Source organism: Eleutherodactylus coqui, chromosome 11 (genome assembly GCF_035609145.1).
Source record: "Eleutherodactylus coqui strain aEleCoq1 chromosome 11, aEleCoq1.hap1, whole genome shotgun sequence".
NCBI lineage: Eukaryota > Metazoa > Chordata > Amphibia > Anura > Eleutherodactylidae > Eleutherodactylus > Eleutherodactylus coqui.
In genome coordinates, this window is record NC_089847.1 from 121,369,404 (window position 1) to 121,396,903 (window position 27,500).

The 27,500-nt window shown below is 44.0% G+C and overlaps 1 protein-coding gene across 2 annotated transcripts; it reads left to right on the forward strand.

Moving 5' to 3' along the window:
• Positions 1–2,028: 2,028 nt before the first annotated feature.
• LOC136582409 (CXADR-like membrane protein) lies at positions 2,029–26,374 on the forward strand. 2 transcript variants are annotated; one of them, XM_066583438.1, is made up of 8 exons: positions 2,029–2,159; positions 6,356–6,706; positions 8,961–9,296; positions 14,171–14,254; positions 14,828–15,244; positions 16,430–16,738; positions 23,316–23,597; positions 25,806–26,374. In XM_066583438.1, exons 1-8 carry the CDS (start codon positions 2,078–2,080, stop codon positions 25,952–25,954), a joined length of 2,010 nt encoding a protein of 669 aa, XP_066439535.1. In that variant the 5' UTR covers positions 2,029–2,077; the 3' UTR covers positions 25,955–26,374. The 2 variants fall into 2 exon arrangements, with proteins under 2 accessions (XP_066439535.1, XP_066439536.1); XM_066583439.1 differs by lacking the exon at positions 23,316–23,597.
• The last annotated feature ends 1,126 nt before the right edge of the window (positions 26,375–27,500 follow it).

Genomic DNA, 27,500 nt, shown 5'->3' on the forward strand with positions numbered 1-27,500 from the left:
ATAATATATATTTATTTGGGGCGGGGGGCATATTCCATGCATTTTGTGTAGTCACAGATCTTTAAATTCATCTATTTTCAGATTGTTTTGTCTCTTTATACATTACACTGAACAAATATGTACAAAATAAAGATAATTCTATATATATATATATCTTTCTCTTGTGATGTTGCATTATGTTTTTGTACAACATGGGGATAAACAAAGACTGAACTAATAATAAATCCCACTGAAGCTCTGCGGGGGTGGAGACAGGGGGTGGGGAATTTACTTAAACACCTCCCTTGGTCAATGCAGGCCCGTCCCCCCTCAAGACCTTCTATAACTGAACAGCTCATATGTCCGACTCATTGGGGAAAAGTTGTCTGAACTATCACCAAGAAAACTGGAGCATTTCCTGACAGCAACCAATCAGATTACAGGTGTCCTTTTTCAAAGGTTTTAATGAAAAAAAAATGCAGGTTAATTATTCTCTTTGGGCAAATCCTGGATTTTTCCAAAATCCCGGTTTATTAATAACAATTAATTCTGAACCAGATAACTAAAACTGTGGAGAGAAAAATGCAAGCAGCCCCCCAGCTATCAGTAAGGTTCTGACATGGTGTGAAAATTTAGGATTATCTCCGAGGACCGTATACGAATACAGTGAGAAATATGTGCCAAAGTCAAAGACACATGTCCCATCCAATAGTATATAGACCACGCCCATATTGTAATATGGCTCTGGAAGGTGACCTGTGTTGAGCCCATAGTGGAAAGAGGTGGAGAAGCCCTGGTTTACTGGACACCCCGCACAGCACCACCTAGTGGATGAGCCTGAGTTGCTGCTGGCCAAGTGGTAGAAAAGTCTCCCTGACATTATAGGAGCGTGGGTATGCCACCCTGGGAAGGTCACTTGTCACTAAGGGTTCCTCAGCCCATTGTAAGTGCAGCGGGGCTAGATGTCCGCAGCGATAGCTTCACTCCCAATGAAATGTACAGGAATGATGCCTTCTATTACACGTCCGGCTCCAACCACAATGCAGACATCCGGCTCCGCTGTACTAACAGGGTCAGAGAATCAGCTGATACATGCCTATCTACTACCCGGAGGATAGGTCATCAATAGTAAATGCCAGTAATACCCCTTTAAGACAAAGTTACTATTGATCTGCGCCAACAAGAACAGATGTTAAGCATCACTAGACACTTCCCAAAAATGTCTAGAAAAAGGGGCGGGGTTTTATTTGTGGGAGGTAATTAGACAGATTTATCAATTGAGACGTTTTAAAAAGTCTCAAAATAGGAAAATAGCTACAATAAAAGTGGTATCAAAAATTCGTCACCGTTGTGTTTTTCACTTCTGCCGAAAATGGGGGGAAATAATGAGACCCGTCTAACAGGAAATCTGTCTTTGCTTCTCATAGTAACAACATCGAGCACAACTTTTATTTCTTATGCCAACTCCACCCGGGCAAGCGCGATATGGGGGCCGTGAATCCCGCCCTCATATCGCGCTCGCCATCCATGTGAAAGCCCCAAGACGATTTCATGTGAAAACAGCCTCGCATCACTTCGGGGAGTTTCTCCCATTGTTTTCAATCAGAGACCTTGCATCGCGTGCACCTAGCATGTTTTGCGCTGCTGCCGCCGGTCCCATTGGAGACCATGTGTGAAGGCACGCACAAGATAGAACATGTTGTGATTTGTTTCCCATGCAGGGAAGCCTCGCTCATGTGTATCACCCCGTTCAAAAGAATGGGATTCATATTTGTGCGAGATTTGTGTGTCTCACAACGCACGAATCTTGCGTGATTTTCTCGCCCGTGTGAAGCCAGCCGTTGGGTGCGTTCACACGGAGCTGATTTGGTTCCAATCTGCAGAGGATTTCAAATTGAAAGGGTGAAATCTGCTGCAGATCCGCACCAAAATCTGTTACAAAATCAGCTACATGTTTACAAACCCTTCTATCCCTGGACAGAGGAGGACGGAGCGGCTGTGGATGACCGAGACTTCCTGTTTGTTGCAAATCAGAAAGTGAAAGTAGAGGGGCTCGCCCAGCCCTGGGTTATATGGAGTCTGCTGTTACAGATCTGCTATGGGGCTCCCAGAATACCTGCAGAGGTTCCCCCTGCAGACTGCGGTGCTGATCCTCAGCCTCTTCTGCTGCTCTCTAGGAGGTAAGTCACACTTTATGCTTCTCTTATCAATGTGTCTGATAGAACTGCAAAGTGAAAGGAAAAGAAGAAATGCAAAGTCATAGCTTGGCCTGGAATATAACCTGGCCCTCCCAAAATCTGATGTTCCCCACTGTCCACAGGAAGAGTATAAGTGTATGATGGGTGGGGATTTCACCACTGAGACCCCCACCCTGATCCTAAGAACAGGGGTCCCATGACCTCCTCTCCTGTCACTGCAGGGTCGCTTCTCCCACCTGCAGTGGAACCTCTGATCCCCCCTGTTTAACCCTTTGTATCCTGCTGTCTGTGCAATCATTGCATGTAAAACACTAACGGAGTGAGCTCCCTCTCTCAACCATTGGACCCCTGCGATGTGATCATCAGGGGGTCCCAAAGGATTGCTATTATACCCAGAGGCTTGAATTTGACCTCCGAGTGTGTCGGCTATGGTGGCCTGTGAGGCGCAAAGTTTCATAGGCTTTATAATACACTGCTTTAGGGCTCCTTCCCACGGACGGATTTCCGCCGCCTAATACGCGACGGAAATCCGCTGCGTTGCCCGCAGCTATTAGGTTCTATTGAACCTTAATAGCACAATGCTTACGGTGTGGAATTCCACCGCTCTATTTGCCTCGGGTGTGCGCGCAGACGGCTTACATTGCAGTCAATGGAAGCCGTCCGTGACGCTATCTTCTGCTGTAGCAGAGTGGAAGATAGCGTGAAACCACTTCCCCATCTAGCGTCATGCGGGACGTAGGACGCCGGATCCAGAGGTAAGTATTGGGGTCTCTGGGGGCGCGCCGTGACCGGCTCCGCCACGGAATTCCGCGGTGAAGCCGGCCCTACTGAAGTCTAGTAGTGTATTAGAAGAATGATGAAAGATGGCGATATTCAAGTTCTCTAGTGGAACACCAAAAAAAAATAAATTAAGAAAAAAATAGTAAAAGTAAAAACGGCAAAACTCCACCTTTCCCCTTTTAGGCTTTATTCACACGAGCGTATATCAGCCGCTGTTTTCACGGCCGTCCGATACATGCTACCATCTGATGCATTAGATTCCAGATTATATAGGCGTATTCCCGTGGCGTAAAAGCGCCCGGCAAATATAGCGCCTGGCACTTTTAGGCCGGGCAGGATAGATAGAATTATCTTTCCTGGCCAGCATACGGCTGCTGCCATAGACTCCTATGGGAGCCTATGACAGCTGCAGAGAAGGGAGGTGGGAGGGAGTTTAGCAGCGTGACTGCTAAACTCTCTCCTCCTTTCCGCCCCTTGACGGCTGTTTGCAGTGGGAGGGGGCAGGGGCGGAGCTAGTTGCTAAGCTCCCACCTCCTTCCCTTGCTAAGATCCGGCGAGGGGGAGGGAGGGGGAAGACAGTCTACAGAGCTAAACTGTCTCCCCCCGCCCAACGACATTGTGGGCTCGGCATATATGCGCTGGACCAGGGCCATCTGGATGGGCACACAAACGTTAGCTTTGTGTGCCTGTTCACGCCTTTTTACGGCACTGGCGGGCGAACGTAAAAACACCCAACGCCTGTGTGAATAAGCCCTTACGCTGTAAGCAAATCTTAAAAAAAAAAAAAGTGTTTATGTACAAAAATAGCAAAACATAAAAAAGGGTATAAACTTGGTATCACCGGAATCGTGCCGACCGGAGAATAATGTTATCACAGTAGTTCTTTTGCACAGTGAACGCCATAAAAATGAAGTCCAAAAAACAAACGGTAGAACTTTTTTCCTCAATCCCCCTAAAAAATTATACAATACATTATGGCCTCATGTCCACGGGGAAAATCAGGCCCGCCGCGGATTCTTCATGTAGAATCCGCAGCGGGTCCCTCCTGCCCCGCGGACATGAGGCCTAAAAATAAGAATAAACTCACCTGTTCAGATGCTGCGGATCTTCCCTCCGTCGCGGCCGGATCTTCTTTCTTCGGCCCGGCGGATGTGCTCGGCACGCCGGCAGCGTGCCGCGTGCATGCGCCGGGCCGAAGAAAGAAGATACGGCCACGACAGAGGGAAGATCTGCAGCGTCCGGACAGGTAAGTTTTTAATTCTGGTACGGGTGTTCTGCGGATCCGGACGGCTTCCATAGGCTTCAATAGAAGCCTGCGGGAGCCGTCCCCGCGGGAGACCTGCACGAAAATGGAGCATGTCCATTTTTTTTCCCACACGCGGATCCGCACCTGACGGGAAAAATGACATCTGCAGGTATTTAACTACCTGCGGGTGTCTAATGCATCCCCATGGGGCGCGGATCCGCGTGCGGGAGAAACGCTGCGGATTTTAAATCACCTTTTCCCCGTGGACATGAGGCCTATATGTACCCAAAAATGATGCCATTAAAATAAAACTTGTCCTGCAAAAAACAAGCCCTCATACGGCTGTCGACAGAAAAATGGAAAAGTTATGGCGCTAGGAATGCAACGATGAAAAAAGCTGAAAAAAGTAGTTGGTCATTAAAGCATAAACAGGCTTTGTCACTAAGGGGTTAATTAGCCTGCAGCGAGGAGAATAGTTTGGGCTGGCAACCAGGGCCCAGGGACCGTGCCCTCATAGCTGTGTGCTCTGCCCTATTAGGCCGGATTCGCACGGCTGAGAAACCCGTGCAGGATTTGTGCGCTGCATGAGACGCACAAATCTCGCGCGAATATGAACCCCATTCTTTTGAATGCAGTCATATACATGAGTGATGTATTCCTGTACCGCTTCACTGCATGTCCTGTCTTTTCTCGTTCTTCGGAACGCATCACCCATTGGTTTCAATGGGACAGTAAAACGCACGGCATGCGATGCACACGCGAGGTTTCCCATTGTAAACAATGGGAAACACTTGCCGATCCTCTAATACAGCTGAAAGCCGCGCCATAGGATCGCAACTTCACAGAAGTGATGGGAGGCGATTTTGACAGAGTTTCCCGTCCCAAGGTCGTGCTCGTCCCTGTGAAGGTGATCTAAGGATGCAGTGATAGAACAGAGGTGTGGCCCACTTATTTACCACAGTCCCCTTATGCCCACGTGCCAGCCAGAACACCCACATATCAGTCCTTACGCCACTCACAGGTCCACAAGTTTCCCCCACAGCTCTGCCCGTGGGTACCGTCTGCACTCTAGGGGAGCTTGTACAATCAGGAGTTTGGGTCTGGGGTCTGTATAGTAAAGTGGTATCACCTGCGTTTTTCATTAGTGGATCTAGTCTTTGGTTTTACACAAAATTGGCACTGGGCAAAATTAAAAATGGGGCCCATATGATGAAATATTGTACTAACAACGCAGGCACATGCCATATACTACAGTCACTATACGAAGACCAATAGTAATAATGATGCCACGAAAAAGGTAATAAACACTTTAGGAAACAAAAATCGAAGAATGAGACCACTATATGAGGCCCAAATAATACCGCCACATCATGACCATTACTATTCAGTAGGGACTCATTAATGTTATCATACTGCTACTAAATAAAATGAAGTGTACAAGAAAGCTATTACCACTATGCAGTGACCATATAGTGGTAGATACCGGACCTACAGAGGTGCTCTGAAGACTGTATATGTGATTACAGTTATATCTAGTGACACTCGGCTGGAGTCTTCTGTGTTTGGAGTCATTCACTTTTCCCATCTATTCTATCCTGCCCAGATCGCCATAATGACTTCTTCTAGCCATAATTTAGGTCTATAGTTTGTTGTCTGGACATCTTTGACTCTTTGCTTTTTTTTAAAGGACCTATACTTCTTAACACTATATGCACAGCAATGTGAAGGAAGGGGTTAACAGGGTTTTTGCTCCTAAAGACATTTATGGTATATCGAGGGAACATACCAGAGCTGTCTGATCATGAAAGGGGATGGGTGACTACGTTGACTCCTACTATACAAATCCCAATAACTCTAGTCCTGAGAAGTCTGTGGGAGATACAGAAACAGTGGAGGTCCCCCAGTTGTCAGACCCCCACTGATCAGACATTTATGGCATATACGGTCACAAATCCCTGCAGTGGTCGACCTAGCACCAAATTCTCTACTGTATGAATTCCAGTGCGGTCACAACACCCCGAATGGGTTCTCTAGGGCATGGTACACCTCCACTGATGGAAGCAGCGTTCTACAAGTATGTCACCTACTGTAGATATATATAACAAGTCATGTCAGCATGCCGTCAAATAGATTACTCTTATTTATCTTTCAGGTAAATTAGAAATCCGCAGGATCGATTCCCCCGTGAAGGCACTGCTCGATAAAATTGGGGTCATTCCTTGTCACTTCTTTGGCTATGAGCCTTCAGTTTTGGATCAGTCTATGATTTCAGTGGGCTGGACTGTGAGCACATCGCAAAACACAGAAAAACGTGTCTATTTGTTTGACGGTAAAATTCATAATGCCAGCAGATCTGGGTCATATATACCAGACGATGGACTTGTGGGAGGAGATGCCAGTCTGCATATACCCAACTTGCAGTTCAGTGATGAGGGAAAATATACCTGTACTGTTATCATCACTCCTGACAAAGCGATAAGTAAAGTCACTCTGGAGGTGTCAGGTAAGTGCTGCTACTATAGGCACAACGAGGGTCATAGCTCATAGAAATCTGGCACAGTGTAGTCCGGGGTTGCTCAATGCAACACAGTAGATACTTTAGTAGATACTGACAGTGAGGGTAATGAATGATGGAACAGGTTGCCACAGGAGGTGGTGAGTTCTCCTTCAGTGATAGTTATCAAACAGAGGCTGGACAGGCATCTGTCTGGGATGATTTAGTGAATCCTGCACTGAGCAGGGGGTTGGACCCGATGACCCTGGAGGTCCCTTCCAGCTCTACCATTCTTTGATTCTATTCTATGATTATATGCCCCATGCTCATCGCTGCTAGATCTACACCATTGATACCACACTGCTTATCTGAACTGTTTTTGCCTATGGTATGCATTCTGCCCAGATTGTATTATGTTCATACGCTTTTGGTTCAAACTCCCCCAAATAGCATCACCCCCTACCCCTATGTCCAGTTTTAGTGTGGAAGTGGTGTTTATCAATGCCATGAGCCTCCTGCTGGTCACTGGCCAGTTGCTTAATTAATCAAATCTAACTAGCCACTCCCAGCTGTAGCCAGTTGCTTGTATTTTACAAGTAGCATTCACTCCCCTGGCACGCATGTCTGACTCGTATGAAGTCACCTGAATCAAGTGGTTTATGCAGTTATACATGGCGGTTCAACAGGGCAGGCGACAGGTAGGCTACATAAATTGCCTAAATGCCTTGCTCCTTATCTCCATCACTACTACTGCCGCCTCTATCCTCATCTTTACTGTTAGCTTAAAAGCCTACTTCCCATGCCAACCTCTGGTGCATTCTATCCATATCAGCCAAACCCACTTTAGTCACAGTTTCTGCCCAACCCAATCTCTCTCCACGCTTGTCATCCCAAGGGAAAATGCTCGTATCAAGGTTATATGCTGGATGATGGCTACAGCACCAGCTAATCCTCTTGTCACAGCTTTACATGTCTTGTCAACAATCACAACACGTCTGAGTAAGAAACTACCCCTATGGACTATTCACAGGCCCATGTAAGCAACAAGGCGCCTCCACACGCTTCTCACGCTGGTTGAGGTCAGCTGCCATCGGGTTCCCCATCAATCATGTTGTCTGAGGGTGTTACACCCCAGCGCCATATTGGCTACGGCAGGGTCTCAACTATATCCTTGTGAGCCACCGCACGTCACATTATCACATAACGGCGTCGTTGTCCCATAAAACAGCAACGAGTTAAAACATATGGTTTGATCATCAATAGAAATCATTTTTTAAAAGTTCCGGAATACCCCTTTAACCAAAAGGGAACAACGGAATAAAAGAGAGGGAAACCCAGCTTGATGGACTGAAATGAAGGCCTAAAATTAGACTCTATCAGCTACTTTGAACCCTTTTAGCTAAACTTATGGACGCATAGTAAGTGACCCGTTGAGTCCAGGGATGTAAGTTCTATACTTTCCAGCTCCGCTGTTCCCCCGGTGTCGGTGTACAAACCAGCTCTCACTGAATACATTGTGCAGCATGCCAAGTAGTCCTGCTGTTCTAAGTTTAAAATGGGAGGACTACTTAGCGTGCAGCTCGATGCACTGTAGCATCCGGTTTCAGTGCTGACACTGGGAATACAGCGGGGAAGGGTAGTATAAAATTTACATCGCCGGACTCAGCGGGTCAGCTACTTAGAGCACATAAGTTCAGCTCATAGGACTCAAAGTGGCTGACAGAGTCTTTAAGTTTCAATCTAATCATAGCAGCATCCAGATGTCTTTGCTTTCTGTTACTGAAAAAAAACTACAAAAAGACTAATATTACCCACCATACAGTGACCATATAGAAGTAGATCCTAGTGCTAAACAGTCGCATTGCAGACTGTATAGGTGCTTACAGTGCAGTTACCTCCAGGGATCATAGGTGATGTCTTCTCTGATTGGAGTCATGCACTTTCCCTTTTCTTATCCACCTGGTCCAGACTGCACTGATGACTTCTTCTAGCCATAACTTGTCTCTGCAGAATTTTACATGTATACACACATATATCTTTGGCTATATGCTTTTCCAGTACCCTCTCTATGTTATCCACACCTGTACACAATCTTCCCATTCATAGTGCCCTAGGTAGTAACAACTACACCCTTAGTATCCTGTGTAGTAATACTATATCTACTTTTGTGTCTTCTGTTAGTCCCACATTTAGGGACACCCACACTGTAAAAGTGCTCCCGTTTATAACGTATGCATTATAACATCTCTTTGTTCCTCTTCAGCTAAGCCGGTTTGCGCAGTGAGTGACCCCACGTTAGTAATGAATCCAGACACTGAGAAATCGGCTAAATGTTATGTGACTGGCTTCCACCCAGAAAAAGTGACAATACAATGGCTGAAGGCTAGTAAAGCTTCCTCTGACATATCTGACCTGGATAGTCGGACCTGCACCAGTGTAGCTGTTCAGAACAAGGATGGAACGTACAATGTGACAAGTGTGCTGTCCGTGACCCCCATGAGCCTAGATGAAGATGGGGATGTGTATTCCTGTGTAATCAGCCACAGGTCGCTGAAGGATGCTTTTATGGTTAATGTTACCCTCTCAGTGCAACCTAGAGGTAAGTAAGCCACAGATTGGAATGTCCTTGTAACATGCATTAGATCAACCTACTTATTTGGGCTCTGAACATTGTGACTTGGAATATTCTTCTGACTCCTAATATGAGGTGATCACTTGGAGTCATGAATTGTGACACGTTATTTGTATATCAGTATCGGTAGCGGAATATTTTTTTCCACCTTTTATAGGTGATGGACTCTGGTCTAAAAATGTAGTTGTGTTCTGGAACAGTTTGAAGGAATGAATGCAGTTTCTACATCTAATTATGGAAGTACATCTTCTGCTTTGTGTCATGGATCGGCCAAGCAGCTTCTCCTACTTACAGTACCAGACACATGTTTGGACACGTTTTTCTTGTACACTGTAGTTTCATATGGAAGACATAAAAAAGAACACTCATGGAATTAAGTAGTAAACCAAAAAAGTGCAAGACGAGAATATGTTTTATATTTTACATTCTTCAAAATGGCCCCCTTCTGCTTTGATGGCAGCTTTGCACACTCTTGGTATTCTGTCATTCGGCTTCATGAGGTAGTTACCTGGAGTGGTTAACCAACAGTCTTGAAGGAGTTCCCAGAAGTGCTGAGCACTTGTTGGCTGTTTTCCTTCACTCTGTAGTCCAACTCATCCCAAACCTTCTCAGTTGGGTTTAGGTCAGGTGATGGTGGAGGCCACGTCGTCTGACGCAGCACTTCATCACTCTTGTTCTTGGTCAGATAGCCCTTACGTAGCCCAGAGTAAAGGTGTTTGGGGTTATTGTCTTGTTAAAAAAAAATTATGGTACTATGAAGTACAAACCAGATGGGATGGCACGTGGTTGCAGAATGCTGTGGTACTTGACTTGAAGTGTGACTTGAATTTTGCATAAATCACCAACAGTGTCACCAGTAACCCCCCACAATTTAACACCTCCTCCTCCTCCTTCGCAATGGGAACCCCACATGTAGAAACCAACAGCTCACCTTTTCTGCACCTCACAAAGACACTGCGGTTAGAACCAAAAATCTCAAATTTGGACTCATTAGACCAAAGTATAGATTTCCGCTTGTCTAATGTCCATTCCTTGTGTTTCTTGGCCCAAGCAATTTTCTTCTTGTTGATGTTCCTCAGTAGTGCCTTTTCTTAAGCAATTTGACCGTAAAGGCCTTATTCTCAGTCTTCTCTGAACAGTTGATGTTGAGATATGTCTGGTACTTCATCTCTGTGAAATATTTATGTGGATTCTAATCTGAGATATTATTAATTAGCTGTTTCTGAGGCTGGTAACTCTAATGAGCTTCTCCTCTGCAGCAGAGGTAACTCTTGGTCTTCCTTCCCTGGGAAGGTCCTCAGGAGAGCCAGTTTCATCATAGCATTTGATGGTTTTTATGACGATATGAGGATACTTTCAAAGTTTTTGAAATGTTCAGGAGTGAATGACCTTCATGTCGTAAAGTAATTATGGACTGTCATTTGAGTCTTTACTTAGTTGAGTGTTGTTTTTTTTGTCAGAATGTGGATTAGAACAGTAGTTGAGTAGGTCTAAACACTGTATGGAACTGCGTAGCAACCCAACCTCTGCACAACACCACTGATGGCCACAAACACGTGAAGAAGGCAAAAAAATTCCACAAACTAACTCTTGACAAGGCGAACCTGATAACTGAAAACCACTCCAGGTGACGACCTCATGAAGCTGATTGTGAGCATGCCCAGTGTGTGCAAAGTAGTCATCAAAGCAAAATGGGCTACTTTGAAGAATCTAAAATATAGTCTGCTTTGTTTAACCCTTTAGTGACCACCCATACGTGTTTTCACATCCTGGGTGTTTGGGCTTTAATCCCCAGGGCTGTAAAAAGACACCGACCCTGCAGACCTAAGCCTCGGGGACTCTGTATGTGACAGCTCCCTGTTATCGTCTGTCGGAGGTAGCCGATAGCCTGTAGCTGTTATTAGGGGCTGCGGTGTGCGACCCCCAGTCACGCAATCGCCATTATCCAATGGATAACACAGATCACATAAAAGTTAAATAAAGTTAAAGTTTCATCTCCCCTCATGGATCGGCTCTGTGAGGGAAGATGAAATTACTTACCTAAGGCCCCCAGATTTGTCCCCTGGCACAATGTTTATCCATAGACCTTTCCCCAACTTCTGTGCATGCGCCCGTCAGCAAAGTCAGGGACGCGTGCGCAGAAGTTGCAGAGGGTCCGGAAAATTTAAAATCTACCTTTTCCTGGCTACCAAAGGTAGCCAAGAACCTGAAGATTTTAAGGGGGGCTGCATTATGCGGTCCTTGGTCATGTGATCACCGTTATCCAATGGATAACGGCGATCATGTAAAAGTTAAAAAAAAAAGTTAGTTTTACCTCCCCTCATGGATCAGATCTGTGATGGGAGGTAAAATTACTTACCTAAGGCACCCAGATTTGTTCCCCGCCAGGATCTTAATCCACAGACCTTCCCTGGCTTCTGCACATGTGCTCGTCTGCAAAATGGTGGACGCAAGCACAGAAGCCGCGGAGGGCCCGGGAAATTTAAAATATCCTTGTTCCCTGCACCTCAGCAAGCTTACAAGTCTGAGGAGGTGCGAAGGTTCGCAGACCACCACTTTCTACACCCCATCCCTGCTGAGGTCAAGAAACACCCCCACAAAAAGTGATGGGTTTGCAGCAAGCGTGGGAGGAGGGATACCTGGTTTTATTACCCCATGTACGCATCCTAACCAGGTCTCCATAATTACCCCTGAGGGAGGAGGGGGGATTATTTTTAGAGAGTCCCCCTTTTTTTATTTTTTTTTTTGCACAAGTGTGAAATGCCGCCTGAAATTTATTCAGTTGTGCCCTGAAATCCAATGGGTGTTCCCTCCATTATAGGCCGAGCCATGTGACCTGTAAGTAGATTGAAGCTACAATGTGGGTTTTGCTGAACACACAAGTACCAGTGCTTTAAAATTTGGGGTGCGTCTCCCCAGTTTTCCCTTCTTCTTTGCTTATATTTATTAAAAAACTGTGGGGTCAAAATACACAGTACGCCTCTAGATGAATTCATTTAGGGGTCTAGTTTTCAAAATGGGGTCATTTGTGGGGGTTCTCTGTCGTTTTGGCCGCTCAGTGGCTCTACAAGTGGGCAATGGGACTTGAAACACCTCCAAGCTAAATTTCTGTTCTTAAAGCCACAGGCTGCTAATTTCGGTTTTGGCCCCGTTGTGCATACAGACATAATATTAGGGCCACAATGGGTATGTTTCTGAACACAGGACAAACAGGGGGTATCCATTTTGGGGTGCAAATCCTCATTTACATATGCACTATAGAAAAAAACTTGTCTTTAAAATGACATATTATTGCAATAATATGACATTTTATTTTTTTTTCCTCTAAATTGCATTAACTCCTAAAAAAAATGTGGGGTAAAAATACTCACGACCCCCCCCCCCTCAGTGAATACAGTAAGGGGTGTGTTTTTTAAAATGGGGTCAATTCCTGATCTACTACCATAACTTTGTAGAGACAATTATCTTAATTTCACATGTTGTGTTTTGATGTATGTCTTGAAAATGTTTAATAAAAACATACAAAAAAATTGGGTCAATTGTTAGGGTATCTATCATTCTGACACCTATGAGCCTTTGCAAACTCAGCTTGGTGCAGGAAAACAAAACGTTGCTCAAAATTTTTGTATGTCTCCTAAATGGTTAAAAACTAAATGGTTTAAAAAACTAAAGTTTTTTTAAATGTGCTTCCAGAATAAAGTAGACATAAAAGAAATATACATCTTATCAAAAATTTGTGCAGTATGTTTGTACATATTTGACATATTGCAGTTTAAAAGGTGAAAAATATTACATTTTTTTTCAAAATTTTCCCAATTTTGACGCTTTTATTAAATCTCCACCAATTTTATGGGTCTCTTTTTACCACCTAAATGAAGTACAATAAGTGGCGAAAAAAGCCAGAATTACTTGATATGCAGAACTTTTACGGATTTATTCTATGTTAAAGGGACACGTCAGATTTCTAAAATTTGGCTTGGTCATTAAGGCGCAAACAGGCTTGGTCACTAAAGATGTTTTTATTTACTACTTAATCCAATATGTGTTCCTTCATAGTTTTCAATATGAATATGCAGTACAGAATATACAAAAAAAACAAGCACACACCACGGAATGAAAAGGTGTGTCCAAACTTTTGACTAGTACTGTAAATAAAACCTCAGGGCACTTTGTTAGATTATATAGTTGGTTTCAAATGTAAAATGGAGCTCAGCTAGTTCCACTTCACCTGTTCTTGGATGGAGAGCATTATGGGCCCTAAAGAGACACTCAGAGCCACTGTCCTTGGTTCAGATATTTATCATCTTTAGGCTGCATTCCCACGAACGTATATCGGCTCGGTTTTCACGCCGAGCCGATATATGTTGTCCTCGTGTGAGGGGGGGGGGGATGGAAGAGCCAGGGGCAGGAACTGAGCTCCCACCCCCTCTCTGCCTCCTCTCCGCCCCTCTGCACTATTCGCAATGGGGAGGGGCGGGGGCAGGGCTAATTCTCGGAACTTAACCCCGCCCCATCTCCTTTCATTGCAAATAGTGCAGAGGGGTGGAGAGAAGGCAGAGATGGGGCGGGAGCTCAGTTCCTGCTCCTGGCTCTTCCATCCTCCCCCCTGCACATGAGGACGACGTATATCGGCTCGGCGTGAAAACCGAGCCGATATACGTTCGTGGGAATGCAGCCTAAGGTTTAGTGCTTTTGTGTTTAATTTAAGATACCAAATTGCTCTATATTACATCATTAGCAATTAGCTGGTTAAATGCTTAGGAAAATCTCAGGAGGAAGCCGGTACCCCTCCTCATTGTGACTGTTTATTCCTTTCTTTTGTCCTCTTTACTTTCTGACAGGGCACAGTACAATACCGTGGATTATACTCGGGCTTGTTCTGATGGCCGTCATCTGCCTTATAACGGCAGCAATAATGTACAAAGGTAAGAACATTATTTACAGTCTTTAGTAAGAATTAACAGATAAAGCAAGCACAACATCCATAGGTTTATATGAACCAGCTTTCCTTGACTGGAATATAACCAATGAGCATCACTGTTTAGAGAGCCAATGAGGTTACAGTTGAAGATCTGAAGGCCATGCATTAAGGTCTTAGGGTCCGTTTGGACCTGATGATTTCTTGTTTGATTGAGCAAACAACGTCAGAGTTAACGATGCAGCATAAACGATGAGCGATGAGCTCATCGTTCAGTGTAAATAGCGACCGTTCATTAGTGAACGGCCACTGTATTATCTCAATGGAGAGGGGCGGGGGAGCGAGAGTAGAGAAATCTCCTGCACTGCCTCGCCCCCCCTGCTGGCCGTTCCATGAGCGAGTTAGCAGTACAAGCTCAGACACACAGGGACAAGTTTTAATACCCATGTACTGAGCCCACTCAGGTAGTAAAATGGCCCTTTCTATAGTATCCGTGATCTCGTATGCAGCAGACAGGCCTATGACCTCCCTCATTTCTGCAACCTAATAACCCATAAACTGTCATTTCTCATCTTTACAGTAAAACCAAGGGTCTCCGAGATCACTGCAAAAGATCTGCTTCATATGACAGAGAATACTCTAAATTGCCAAATATCAGGCTTCAGACCAAAAAATCTTACTATAAACGTATATTTGGAGAAAGATGTAGGAGTCAAGAGTGAAGAAACTTCTTGGAGCTCCGGAAAGCCAAAGAGGACCGAATCACAAAGCACCGATACTGAGCAGGCTGTGCCTCTACAGACCAGAAATGATTCTGGAAACCTGCGCCTGGACCCGGTTATAACATCCTATATGCACTCGTACCTCTTCAACTGTGACTGCGCCATACATATAACTCCCGAATTCCAAATACATAATAGGGCCGCGCTTAATCTGGAAGTTCACCATGCAGCTCTGAAGTCGCCCATTCGCAGATATCAAATACTGAAGGTGAAATGTAAGTATGACTATCTTATCCTGAGAATACAATCATAACTGATGGTGTTTACACGGCAAAATTCGCCATGGAATCTTCCATGAAAATCTGCCCCTAAAAACCATGTTGAAATCCGTGGCTTTCTGCAGTGGTTTTTAGCATGGATCGGCATGCAGAGATAGCTCTGCCAATGGGCAAAATCCATGTGATGAAAATGCGTCAGAATTCCGCACGATGACTTTACCCATTGAAGGACTAAATCCACATGCGGCTCCGAGGCAGACAGGCACAGATGTTTTTGGAGCCAGAATTCGTACAAAAAAAAAATTCCCAAACAAGTTCGACTGCGTGACCATATCCTTAGGCCTCATGCCCACTGCCGTAAAGAACTCCTCCAGCGTCCGTCACTTAGTTAAAACATCGCAAATGAGTATGAAACCATTGAAAATCATTGGTTTCATAATCATGCGTTTTCACTCACTCTCGCATCGCAAAAATATCTATCGCCAGTGGGGGTGAGCCCTAACTGTGACAGGGGTGTCTGTGTCCCCCTATAGGCAGTTTCTGTAGTAAGTGCATGTAACACCATCACACAGACTGACAAACTGATTTAATTTGAGAACACATAATCGCAAGTAGATCTGAACTGTTCGTAATTGAGATCACATGACCATCTGAGTAAAAAGAGACTAGGAGTTTAAAACAGAAAGAAATAACTAACCAAGGTAACACTACCCCACTAATATATACTAGGGGGATAGCTACAGGTCACTAATGGGCTTTATTCTGATGCATACGCCTTTTTAGAGCACAATATCAGAATACTGGCAGGGGTACTCCGAGATGATAGCAATGGGGGCACAGTACCTGTTTAACAGCGGAGACTGGAGAAACCCCTGATCTCCACTGTTTTGCCCTTTACATACCTCGGTCAATGTGATTGCAGCATGTAAAAGGCTGACAAAGGGAGGGGGCTCCCTCTTTCATCTATTGGACACACCATGATGTGATCATGAGGTCCTGATGGGTTGCTATGGCCTTCAGGTCTGCCATCCACATAATAGTGCAGATTTCACCACAGGACAGGATGAATCTCAGGAGAGCAGTGGTTGGAGATATAATGCATTAATTGTGGCCACATTAGGACAATCTATTCTCTAATTGACTTTTAATGGAGATACTATTTGTGTATTTTCCTATTTGCAGCTATTCCCAAACTGGATCCAATTCAGAGCAACCAAGAATCCTACGGGGTTGGGGATCAGTTGGAGCTGACATGCAGAATTCATTCATGTTACCCAAAAAGTTTACAAGTGTTATGGTACAAAGATATCGAAGAAATTCCATCACAAAATACTGAAGAAACAAGAGATGAAAATGGACTCTATCCTCTTACAAGTTCTGTGAACCTTTGCACCATTACAAAGGAAGACTTTGGGAAAACATTTCGGTGTAAAGTGAAGTATCCGTCGGGTACAACGCCTAGGGTTGTTCAATGGAAACTGGAGATGTTGGGTAAGTAACCGAGGCAATCAGTGCTATGATACGGGTCAGAACATTGGGGTCCTATACTTCAGAATAATACTAAAACCGATATGTGAACCATTGTGCACCGGCTTCCACCTAATCTATAGTAGATATAAAAAGTCTACACCCCTGTTAAAATGCCAGGCTTTTGCCATGATAAAAAAATCCCACAAAGGTGAATCATTTTAGGGTGGAAATAAAAAAAAATAATGTGGTTGCATAAGTGTTCACACCCTCTTATACTTGGGGATGTGGTTGTTCAGAATTAGCCAATCACAGCAAAACTCACGATAAATAGTAGTCAGATTCTGATTTACCCCATATAAAGTTCAGGTCTTCTCGTAGGAGATTGCTGACATTTTCTTAGTTGGTACGTAAAGAGCTTACAGTACATCAACGGGATTGGATTGTTGGAAGGTATCAGTCAGGAAACAGGGACCAAAACATCTCCAAGACATTACATATACCATGGGGCACAGTGAAGTCGTCATCAAGAAATTTAATAAATTTGGCACAACAATGATATTGACGCGGCTTTTCGGTCACGACAGCGTCGTTGCATGGTGGCCTTAACGCAGGCCATGACCTGTCACCTTGTTATGCAGGACAAGGGTTAATGCACCATGTGCAGAGACTGCTGGGTGCTGTCTCTCTTTGGTGCATGATGCATGCTGGATTAGTCATACCTGGGAGAAGGTTGGAGGTGTGCTCCTCTAATTGCGGTGCCAATCCTCAGGTGTGGAGTAGCTTTATATTCTCACCCCTCCCTTTGCTCAGTGCTGCTTATTCAGCTCCATAGAGAAGTAGTGGAGAGTGGAGCTCCTCTGTGCGGGGTGTACTGCTACTTCCAGATAAGTTGCTGCGATTTTCTTTTCAGTTGTATTTCTGTTTTCACTTCTATATTGCTTTGTTGTTCAGTTCATCTCTCCAGGGGCCTCTATATGGACAATCAGCGCCCAGGAAGAAGACCGTAGGGCTCCTTTATCGAGGTCTTTACTCCGCTTCTAGGCAGGGACCCTTTACCCCCCTGCTAGATTAGGGCCAGGCTTCTTTCTCCCTAGAGTGGGGCTACGTCTCTTTCTGCATAGCGTGGTGTGCGTCTATTTCCAGCAGTGTGTACATTCTCTAACGCCATGCTGAGCGTAGTACTCTTGTGTCGCACGGGCTTTACATACTGGTTTACGTACTCCTGTTGTGGTGCGCACTGTTCTACAGTGCATAGCATTATCAACTGCAGGTGTTATGTATGTCACCCTGCATCCATGCTGAGCGCGGTGCTTGTGTGCTGCACGGACATGACAGACATTACCAAGAACTGGATGCCCTTCAAAAATTGATGAAAAGACCAAAAGAAAATTGGTCCGGGAGGCAGCCAAGAGGCCTACAGCAACACTAAGGAGCTGCAGGAGTTTTGATTATCTAGTGTATGTGACAGCCATCTCCCGTATTCTTCATATTTCTGGGCTATGGGGTAAAGGGGTAAGAAGCCATTTCTAACAAAGAAAAACATCCAAGCATGACTAGGTTTTGCTAAAACTCACATGAAGTCTGTCATAAGAATGTCCAAGAATGTGCTATGGTCTGATGAGACTGCAGTGGCCCAGAGTTAATGGGAAACCGCATGAGTCAATAGAGGGAGAAAGGAGCCACTAATAAGTGAGAGAAGTGTTAGTGAATAACAGGAAAAAGAAAGAGTTACCGGGAGCGTGAATGCCTACAGATAACTGGGACTGTAGATATGAATACCCAGTGAATCCTCCCTGCATCACCAATGTGAGAATTGCTAGACTGTTATAATTTATACATGTTTAAGTAAACGGGCAGAACTAAACATTCCTGGTTCCTGTTCAGAAAAGAGTACTTAATTTCCCGGAATTGACTTCGGAGGAACCCACCACAGAGGACGGATCGATGGCGTCACGAGTGACAAGTTGAACTACAGGTAACAGTGGTTACTGTTCCCATGATCTCCCCCAGCAGTAACAAGGTCGGGTCCTGAGCTATCCTTAGGGAGGAGACAGTAGAGCCCTGTGATAAGGTTATTTCTCTACCACGCTGTCTCCTCGGACACTGCAAGACCGAGGTTGAACATTTGACCAGAATTCCAAAAGGTATGCTTGATGCAAAGCCAACACTGCGCATCACCAAAAGAACACCAGACCTGCAGTGAAGATGTTGGAGGCAGTATTATGCTTTGGGGCTGTATTTCAGTTGCTGGACCTGGGTCATTAGTCAAGGTGGAGGGAATTATGAACAGTTCCCAATATTGGTCCATTTTGGCTCAAAACTTTCAGGCCTCTGATAAAAAGCCGAAGATGAAGAGGAATTTCACCCCTCAGCATGACAACGACCCAAAGCATACCTCCAGATCAACAAAAGAATGTGTTCAACAGAAGATCGAAGTTTTGGAGTAGACCTGCCAGAGCCTAGACCTGAAACCCATTGAAGATCTGTGGGTTGACCTGAAGAGGGCACTACACACAAGATACTCTCAGAATCTGACAGATTTGGAGCGCTTTTGAAGGAAGGGTGGGCAAAGATTGCCAAAGCTAATGAAGACAGCATATCTTTAGTTGTGGGGGATTTTGAGCATTTCATGGAGACCATATTTAGTCAATGTATTCGCATTCTTTCACTTTTATTGGTGTAAGATAATTTAAGCAACTCCTTACATTATATATTTATTCATCAGTGTTTAACGTTATAATGATTTGTTATTTTACTACTGCAATAAGTTGTAACTTATGGAGTTGTCCACTGTTATTGGACTATTATTGACTTCTTTGTTCTACTTTTTGCAATAAAAACTCCTCTGAGCGGACTACTTCCTTCAGAAGGGCTTTGGAACAAGACCTAATTGTTCCATGTAGTGTTCTTCTCCGATGCACAATACAGACAATTAGGCATACATTGTTGATGAGGCTTTGATACCCTTTATCACATAAATTAAGGGATTACTGCAACACCAGCATGCTTCTCCTCTCATTCTCAGTCCCTACACATAGCTCTGATCTTCTCCCCAGTCTCCAGCATGGATCCTCTCCTTCTCAGTCCCCATCATGGCACCCCTCTCCTGTCTTTCTCAGTTCCAAGTATGGCTCTCCTGTCTTTCTCAGTCCCAGCATGGCTCTGCTCTTCTCACAGAATCACAGAATGGTAGAGTTACTCATATGACATGATTTGCAGACGACTCACCATCCTGGTTACTCTTCTCTGAACTTGCCCCAGTTTGCCTATGTCTTTTTAAATTGTGGTGCCCAGAACTGGACACACTATTCCAGGTGAGGTCTGACTAAGGAAGAGTAGAGGGGGATAATTACCTCATGTGATCTAGACTCTGTGCTTCTCTTAATACATCCCAGAATTGTGTTTGCCTTTTTTGCTGCTGAATCACACTGCTGACTCATGTTCAGTCTGTGATCTATTACTATACCTGTCTTTTTCACATGTGCTGCTGCTTAGCCCAATTTCTCCCATTCTGTAAGTGCTTCTTTCATTTTTCTTGCCCAGATGTAGGACTTTGCATTTTTCCTTGTTAAATATAATTCTTTTAGTCCCCACCCACTTCAAGGTTTTCTAGATCTTTTTGAATTAGCCCTCTCTTCTCTACTTTGTTAAATGCTTTACTAAAGTCAAGATATACTATATCTACAGCATTTCCCTTATCTGTGATTCTGTCATAGAAGGAAATTAGATTAGTCTGGCATGACTTGTTTGTTACAAACCCATGCTGGCTCTGGTGAATTACTCCATTTTTATCCAAGTACTTGCATACATGCTGTTTAATAATTTGTTCAAAAATCTTTCCCAGTATAGAAGTCAGGGTCACAGGCCTGTAGTTTCCTGGATCCATCTTCTTCCCTTTTTTGAAGAGAAGGACATCTGCCCTTTTCCAATCTTCTGGGACTTCTCCTGTTCTCCAAGAATTTTTAAGGATTATGGCAAGTAGTTCAGCAACTACCTCTGATGCTTCCTTTAGTATCCTAGGATGTAATTCACCTGGAGCTGGAGACTTGAATTCATTTAACTTAGCCAAGTGCTCTCTCACCATCTGTCTGTTTATAGATAGCCTGCATTCATTTACTCCCCCAATAGCACAGGGAAGATCAGTTGATGTTACATTTAGTTTCTGAGAGAAAACACGTACAAAATAGGAATTAAAAAATTTGGCATTCTCAACATCATTTTTAACCAATTCACCATTTTGATCCTGTAAACATCCTATTGCATCTTTGACTTTTCTTTTACTTTTGACATGCCCACAAAATCATTTTTTATTGCTTTTAGCCTCTGTTACAACCCTTAATTCATGATTAGTTTTAGCTTTTCTGATACTTGCCCTACAGTTTCTGCAGACCGCATTATATTCTTCTTTAGATATTCCCCCCTCTTTCCATTTGATAAACAGATTTTTCTTCCTTTTTAACATGTGTGCAAGTTCTGTGTTCATCCATCCTGGTCTCTTTAAATGCTTCCCATTCTTCCTTATTTTAGGGATTGTTAATGATTGTGCTTTGAGAATCGCATTTTGCAATATTTCCCAACCTTCCTGGACATTTCTGTCCTTAAGAACATCCAGACATTTGATTCTTCCTACCACCTTCCTGAGTCCATTAAAATCTGCCTTTCTGAAATCTAACCTTGAGGTCTGAGTCTTCTCAGGTCTTCCTCCCCTTATTATCCAAAATTCAAGGATAGCATGATCACTGCCTCCCAAGGTTGCAGCTAATCATGCTTCCTCAATGATTTCCTCCCTGGTGATAAGAATTAGGTCCAAGATCGCAGATCCTCCTGTTTTCTCTTTTTGGAAGATAAAGTTATCAGCAAGAGCGGATAAGAATTTGTTGGACCCATTACTTTTGGCTGAGAAAGATTCCCCAAAAATGTCTGAATAGTTAAAATCTCCCACAATCACTATGTCCTGCTTTTTTGAGAGCTTGGCCATCTGATGTAGAAAGAGTTATCCATATCTTCTGCTTCTCCAGGTGGCCTATAGTAAATGCCTACAATAGTGTCCTTTCTGTTATTCTCTCCTTTTAATCATAGTTAAACAGTTTCTACAGAACTCCCAGCTCTGAAGCTTGAATCTCTGTGGAGCTGTATGCTTTCCTAACATACAATGCAACACTTCCTCCTCTTTTATTAGGTCTGTTTCTTATAAAAAGGTTGTATCCTTCAAGTATTTTATTCCAATCATGTGTATCATCCCACCAAGTTTCCATGATGCCTATGACATCATATTTCTTCCCGTGTTAGAAGCTCTAATTCCCCTTGTTTATGTCCCATGCTCTGTGCATTTGTGTAGAAACATTTTAGTTTGTAATTGGTGTCTCTTGCTCCTCTACTTTTCTTCAGAATTTTTGGTCTTTGTTCTTTCTTTCTACTTCTAATAGCAAGGTTCTCAAATGTTTTAATATGTATATTTTTACCTGATCTTTCACTTTCCTTCCCATATTCTTCTAGTTATCCTCAGTCCTCAGGATGGCTCTCCTCTCCTTCTCAGTCCCCAACATGACTCTTCTCTCCTTCTCAGTCCCCAGCATGGCTCCTCTCTCTGTCGACAGTATGGCTCCGCTCTCCTTGTCAGTCCCCAGCATGGCTCGGTTCTCTTTCTCTGTCTCCAGCATGGCTCTGCTCTCCTTCGCAATCCCCCAAATGGTTCTGCTCTTCTCAGTCCTCTGAATGTCTATACTTTCCTTCTCAGTCCGCCAAATGGCTTCGCTCAACTTCTCAGTCGCCAGCATGACTCCATCCTCCTTCTCAGTCGCCAGCGTGACTCCGTCCTTCTTCTCAGTCCCAAGCGTGGCTTTGCCCTCCTTCTCAGTCCCAAGCGTGGCTTTGCCCTCCTTCTCAGTCCCAAGCGTGGCTTTGCCCTCCTTCTCAGTCCCAAGCGTGGCTTTGCCCTCCTTCTCAGTCCCAAGCGTGGCTTTGCCCTCCTTCTCAGTCCCAAGCGTGGCTTTGCCCTCCTTCTCAGTCCCAAGCATGGCTTTGCCCTCCTTCTCAGTCCCAAGCATGGCTTTGCCCTCCTTCTCAGTCCCAAGCATGGCTCTGCTCTCCTTCTCAGTCCCAAGCATGGCTCTGCTCTCCTTCTCAGTCCCAAGCATGGCTCTGCTCTCCTTCTCAGTCCCAAGCATGGCTCTGCTCTCCTTCTCAGTCCCAAGCATGGCTCTGCTCTCCTTCTCAGTCCCAAGCATGGCTCTGCTCTCCTTCTCAGTCCCAAGCATGGCTCTGCTCTCCTTCTCAGTCCCAAGCATGGCTCTGCTCTCCTTCTCAGTCCCAAGCATGGCTCTGCTCTCCTTCTCAGTCCCAAGCATGGCTCTGCTCTCCTTCTCAGGCCTCAGCACACATTTTTTTGCCCTAAAAATTAAAATGCAAGTTTAAAAAAGAGATTTATTGCAGCTAAAGACTGACTTAAGATCAGCACTCTTTAGTAAACTCCCACCGAATTTCCATGGCTTGGTTTGGTAGATTGTGATGAATTCATTTCAGTTCTCTTTCTTACTTCTATCTATTCTCAAAATGATTTCTCCTTATGTTTGGCTGATATATTTCTGTACATTTACAGCTGAGCCCATTCAATCCAACCAAACATCCTACAATGTTGGAGACCAGTTGGAGCTCAAGTGCAGAATTCACTCATTTTACCCACAAAAGCTAAAAGTGACATGGTGCAAAGAAGATGAAGTGATGCCTTCACAGACGTCTGAAGATGAAGAGAGTAAAGTACTTTGTGTTATTGGATGTATGAGTTACACTGTTAAAGAGGAAGACTTCGGGAAAATGTTCACTTGTAAAGTTGAGCACGAGTGCAAGAATAATAGCATCCAATGGAAACTGGAAAAAGCAGGTAACAATAGCAGGAGATTGTCCGAAATATTATTGTCCCATCTCGGAAACTCATATTTACAGAACACCTGTCAACTTTCGGATTATGTATAGACTTATTAATTTAAGAATCCCAAGGATAATCCTTCATTTATGAACAGATGAGCACAAACACGCGCCAAGTCCTGCTCAACCTCTACACATTCCCACAAGGTTTAATACCTGTTCACCGCAGAACTTTTAGTTGTGTTTTTTCCTTTTCTCCTTTCTCGCTTTCAAATAAAATCCCTTTTTTATTGTTCCACTGACTTCTCTACATGAGGGCTCGTCTTTCGCGGACAAGTTGTATTTTTCAATGGTTCCATTATTGTACCAGATAATGTATTGGAAAACTTTGAACAATTTCTAAGTGGGGTGAAATGGAAAAAAAAGGCAATTGGCCAGTTATTATTACTGTATTAACGGTGCCAGAAAAATAACATCTACTTAATTCTGTGGGTCAGTATAAGTATAGAGATAGAAAATTCACATAGGTTTTTTTAAAAATAGTAATAGTATTAAAAAAATAAAATACATTTAAAACTAAAATTTGCTTGTAGTCGCCATTTTTGACCCCCCCCCCATAATGTTTTTAATATTCCGTCAACGCAGCTGTAAGAGGGCTTGTTTTTAGTGACCTGTAATTTTTATTGGTCCCATGTCTGGGATACATGTGACTTTTCCATCTCTTTTTCTTTTGTTTTTACCTTGGAGACAGGGTGCATTTTGGTGTGGCATTTTTTTGGGTGGGATTAATAATGTGGTATTTTAATAAATTGGACTTTTACGGATGCAACCTTGGCAATTTTTATTTTTTTAAATAGTTTTTATTCTGTGATATGACAGCTGGGAAAAGTTACAAGCATATCAAAAAGGGCATTTTCCATGAATACAGAGTGTATTATGGGTTGTGCACCCATCTTTACTGTGGAAGCTATCCTCTCTAGAATCAGCCACTTAGGTCTGTCCTAAGCCACCCACTTTGAGAGCTGGATCTCTTAGGACAGATGTCTGGGTATATTTCCTGCCAAGCAGAGCTCATCAATATTCATTCACTGGAGGGGCCTTTAATCCCTTTTGCTCCTTTTGGGACCAGCAAGGAAGCCCTCGGCTGTAGTGATAACAAAATTAGCCATTTGCAGGAAATTCCAGTCTCCCTGTCCCTCCAATACGCATCCTCCAGACTTACTGACTAAGATTTTGGAACAAATCGATTATATTTTCAAAACTCTGAATGTACTACGAACGCAGTGCATTCACTCCCCCTGCTGTGCGACCCATGGAATTGCATACCTGCTAATCTAATCATCTATCAAATGTCATGTTTGGTATCCACTTGCTGGTAAATTCATGATATGAAATATGGTGGCCTGAGCATTGCAGTGCCCTGCTTCTTATTTTCATACGGTTTGTGTATTTGAATGCTCCTTACCGTTTTGCAAATATCTCATTTTGCATATTTTACATAAGTACTACTCGCCCTTTTTATAGTAAAGCTTTAAACTTTATTTAGTCGTCCTTGAACGCGACCCATAACCTCAATGTGTGTTAACTGTGTGTCGGCTGGTGGAAATCAAGGGCGCTCGTATCCACGTAGTAATCAGAACCAGGGTGTCTGACCTAGCTGTCATAAATACATAGTGAAGGCAATGAAGTGTGTTGGGGCATGTTAGGCCATGTTGAGTGCAATTTGGGCTTCATCTTACACGAGTTGGGGATCCAGGAAGCTGAAAATAAGTCAACCCCGCGGTCTGCCCCTGGGTGCCATGTGTCTCACTACCGACTCTTGGACCCATAAAACCCCGGTACTGTGACACAGAGGGTTAACCTTTCCACCACCTTACAAGCGGTCCTTGATATTGAAGCTCATCCCATTCAGTCTCTTCCAAGTGAACGTGATGAGCTGCAGCACCAGATGCAACGACTCCATTATTGTACCGACTGGAAGATGTTGGAGCCACCGGTCAAACATCATGGATTATACTAAGGAAAGACAAAAGAGAAGAATTTACAGATATTGCTTATTTAAAGAGGAGCGGTCAGATTAAAGTGATACTTTGTAGCCACATTTGGATAGTGAATTCCCGATCTTAGCCCCGGCTGTATTTGTATAGATACTATGACAATTGCTAATAGAGGTTCAATTATTGTAACTATTGTGTAAAGTGTTTTTTTTTCTTTTGTCTTGTAGGAAAAATAAAGGAAAATAAAGTTGATGTGGGGTCAGCAGAGGATCATGTGGGGTCAGCAGAGGAGAACTGCTGCAGTACAAGTCTACCCTACAGGGACGGGATTAAGGGAAGGTCATTACTTCTAGGGGAAGAAAATGTGAAATTATGAAGACAACCACTGGACAGTCCACGATTAGAGATGAGCGAGCACCAAAATGCTCGGGTGCTCGTTGCTCGAGCCGAGCTTTCCGCGATGCTCGAGAGTTCGTTTTGAGTAACGAACCCCACTTGAGCATTTTTGTATATCGCCGATGCTCGCTAAGGTTTTCATTTGTGAAAATCTGCAAAACCTAAGAAAGTGATGGAAACGACACAGAAACGGATAGGGCAGGCGAGGGGCAACATGCAGGGCTGCATCTCAGGTTCCCAGATCTCACTATTAAGCCACAATAGCGGCAAGAGTGCCCCCCCCCGCCCCTAACAATTTTTACTTTGGACAAACCCTCATTAGCTAGGCACACCTTAGCTAAGCAACACACTACCTCCAACTAAGCACAATTACTGCCTGCGGGACACACCGCTGCCTCTTCTCCTGGGTTACATGCTGTCCACCCCCCCCCCCCCCCCCGCATGACCCTGCGTCCGCAGCGCACACAAAAGTGGCCCTGCGTAGCCTTCAGCTGCCCTCATGCCACACGCTGGCCTCATAGCCACACCACCCTCATGTCTATTTATAAGTGCTGTGATAGACATGATGATTATTTATAAAATGTCTATCGATTAATATAACCCAAATGTATTTTGCTATTGTAATGACTTCAACCTAATGTGGAACTCTGCTGCATAAGGAAAGAGTTAAATCACAGTGTTATGTTATTGCTTGAGTGTTTTCCCAGTCCTCCCATCCTCCACACACAGAATCTTCTTGAACAAAGGGATATCTACTTTCACTTTCAGGTTCGAGCACATGTTTGTGAGACAAAGACTTGCTTATACATTGGACTTGAGAGAAGGTGGGCAGGAAGGAGGGGGGATTATATATGATCCGACAAATGAGAATCCTATATGTTACTGATGTAACCTGTTGCACGCCCATTGTGTGTCTGTACAATAAAAGGCCCTGTCTGGCTGTTTCTGGGCAGAGAGCCATTTTGGATATGAGATTGATCAGCTCGTGTCTCAATCTGCGCGACGATGTGTGCACACAATACTCAATTTGGAAGCGACAAAATACCCCAAAAGCCTGCTGGAGAAAATTATAATCCAGTTCAGTGGCGTCCCTGGGTGGGCCGAGTTAAGAGATTTTGATTTCTTTCATTCTGGAAAAATACAGAGATCGGCGGATGGCACGCAGAACTCAGGGGCCCGAAAATCTACAGAACACGGTAAGATTGCTTTATGTAAATCTACCGATGTGATCTGGGTTCTGACTGCTTTTCTGCCTGTTCCTGGTCCAGAGTGATAAATCAATGAAAGGCAGGTAATATAGTTCTTTCTTACTCGGAAAAGACCACCGTTTTAACCTGCTTAAGGGGTATTTTGTATGCTGTGGCTGTTATGTCTGAGACGGTTAAAAATTGTTTATGCAAGACCAAGAGATAAATTCTGTGAGGGTTAATGTGTCGGGAGGGCGGACTCGGCTGTTTAAGTCTGAGGGAACACGCCAGTGACACGTGCTCCTAGGTAAAACTAGTGTGAGGTTAGGAAGATTTATG

What these genes read in the sequence shown, in the direction of transcription:
- LOC136582409 (XM_066583438.1), top strand. Translation starts at nt 2,078, where the DNA reads ATGGGGCTCCCAGAATACCTGCAGAGGTTCCCCCTGCAGACTGCGGTG. An exon ending in GGCAGCAATAATGTACAAAG is followed by an intron (nt 14,255 to 14,827) that starts GTAAGAACATTA and finishes TCATCTTTACAG; the next exon opens with TAAAACCAAGGGTCTCCGAG. An exon ending in TCAAATACTGAAGGTGAAAT is followed by an intron (nt 15,245 to 16,429) that starts GTAAGTATGACT and finishes TCCTATTTGCAG; the next exon opens with CTATTCCCAAACTGGATCCA.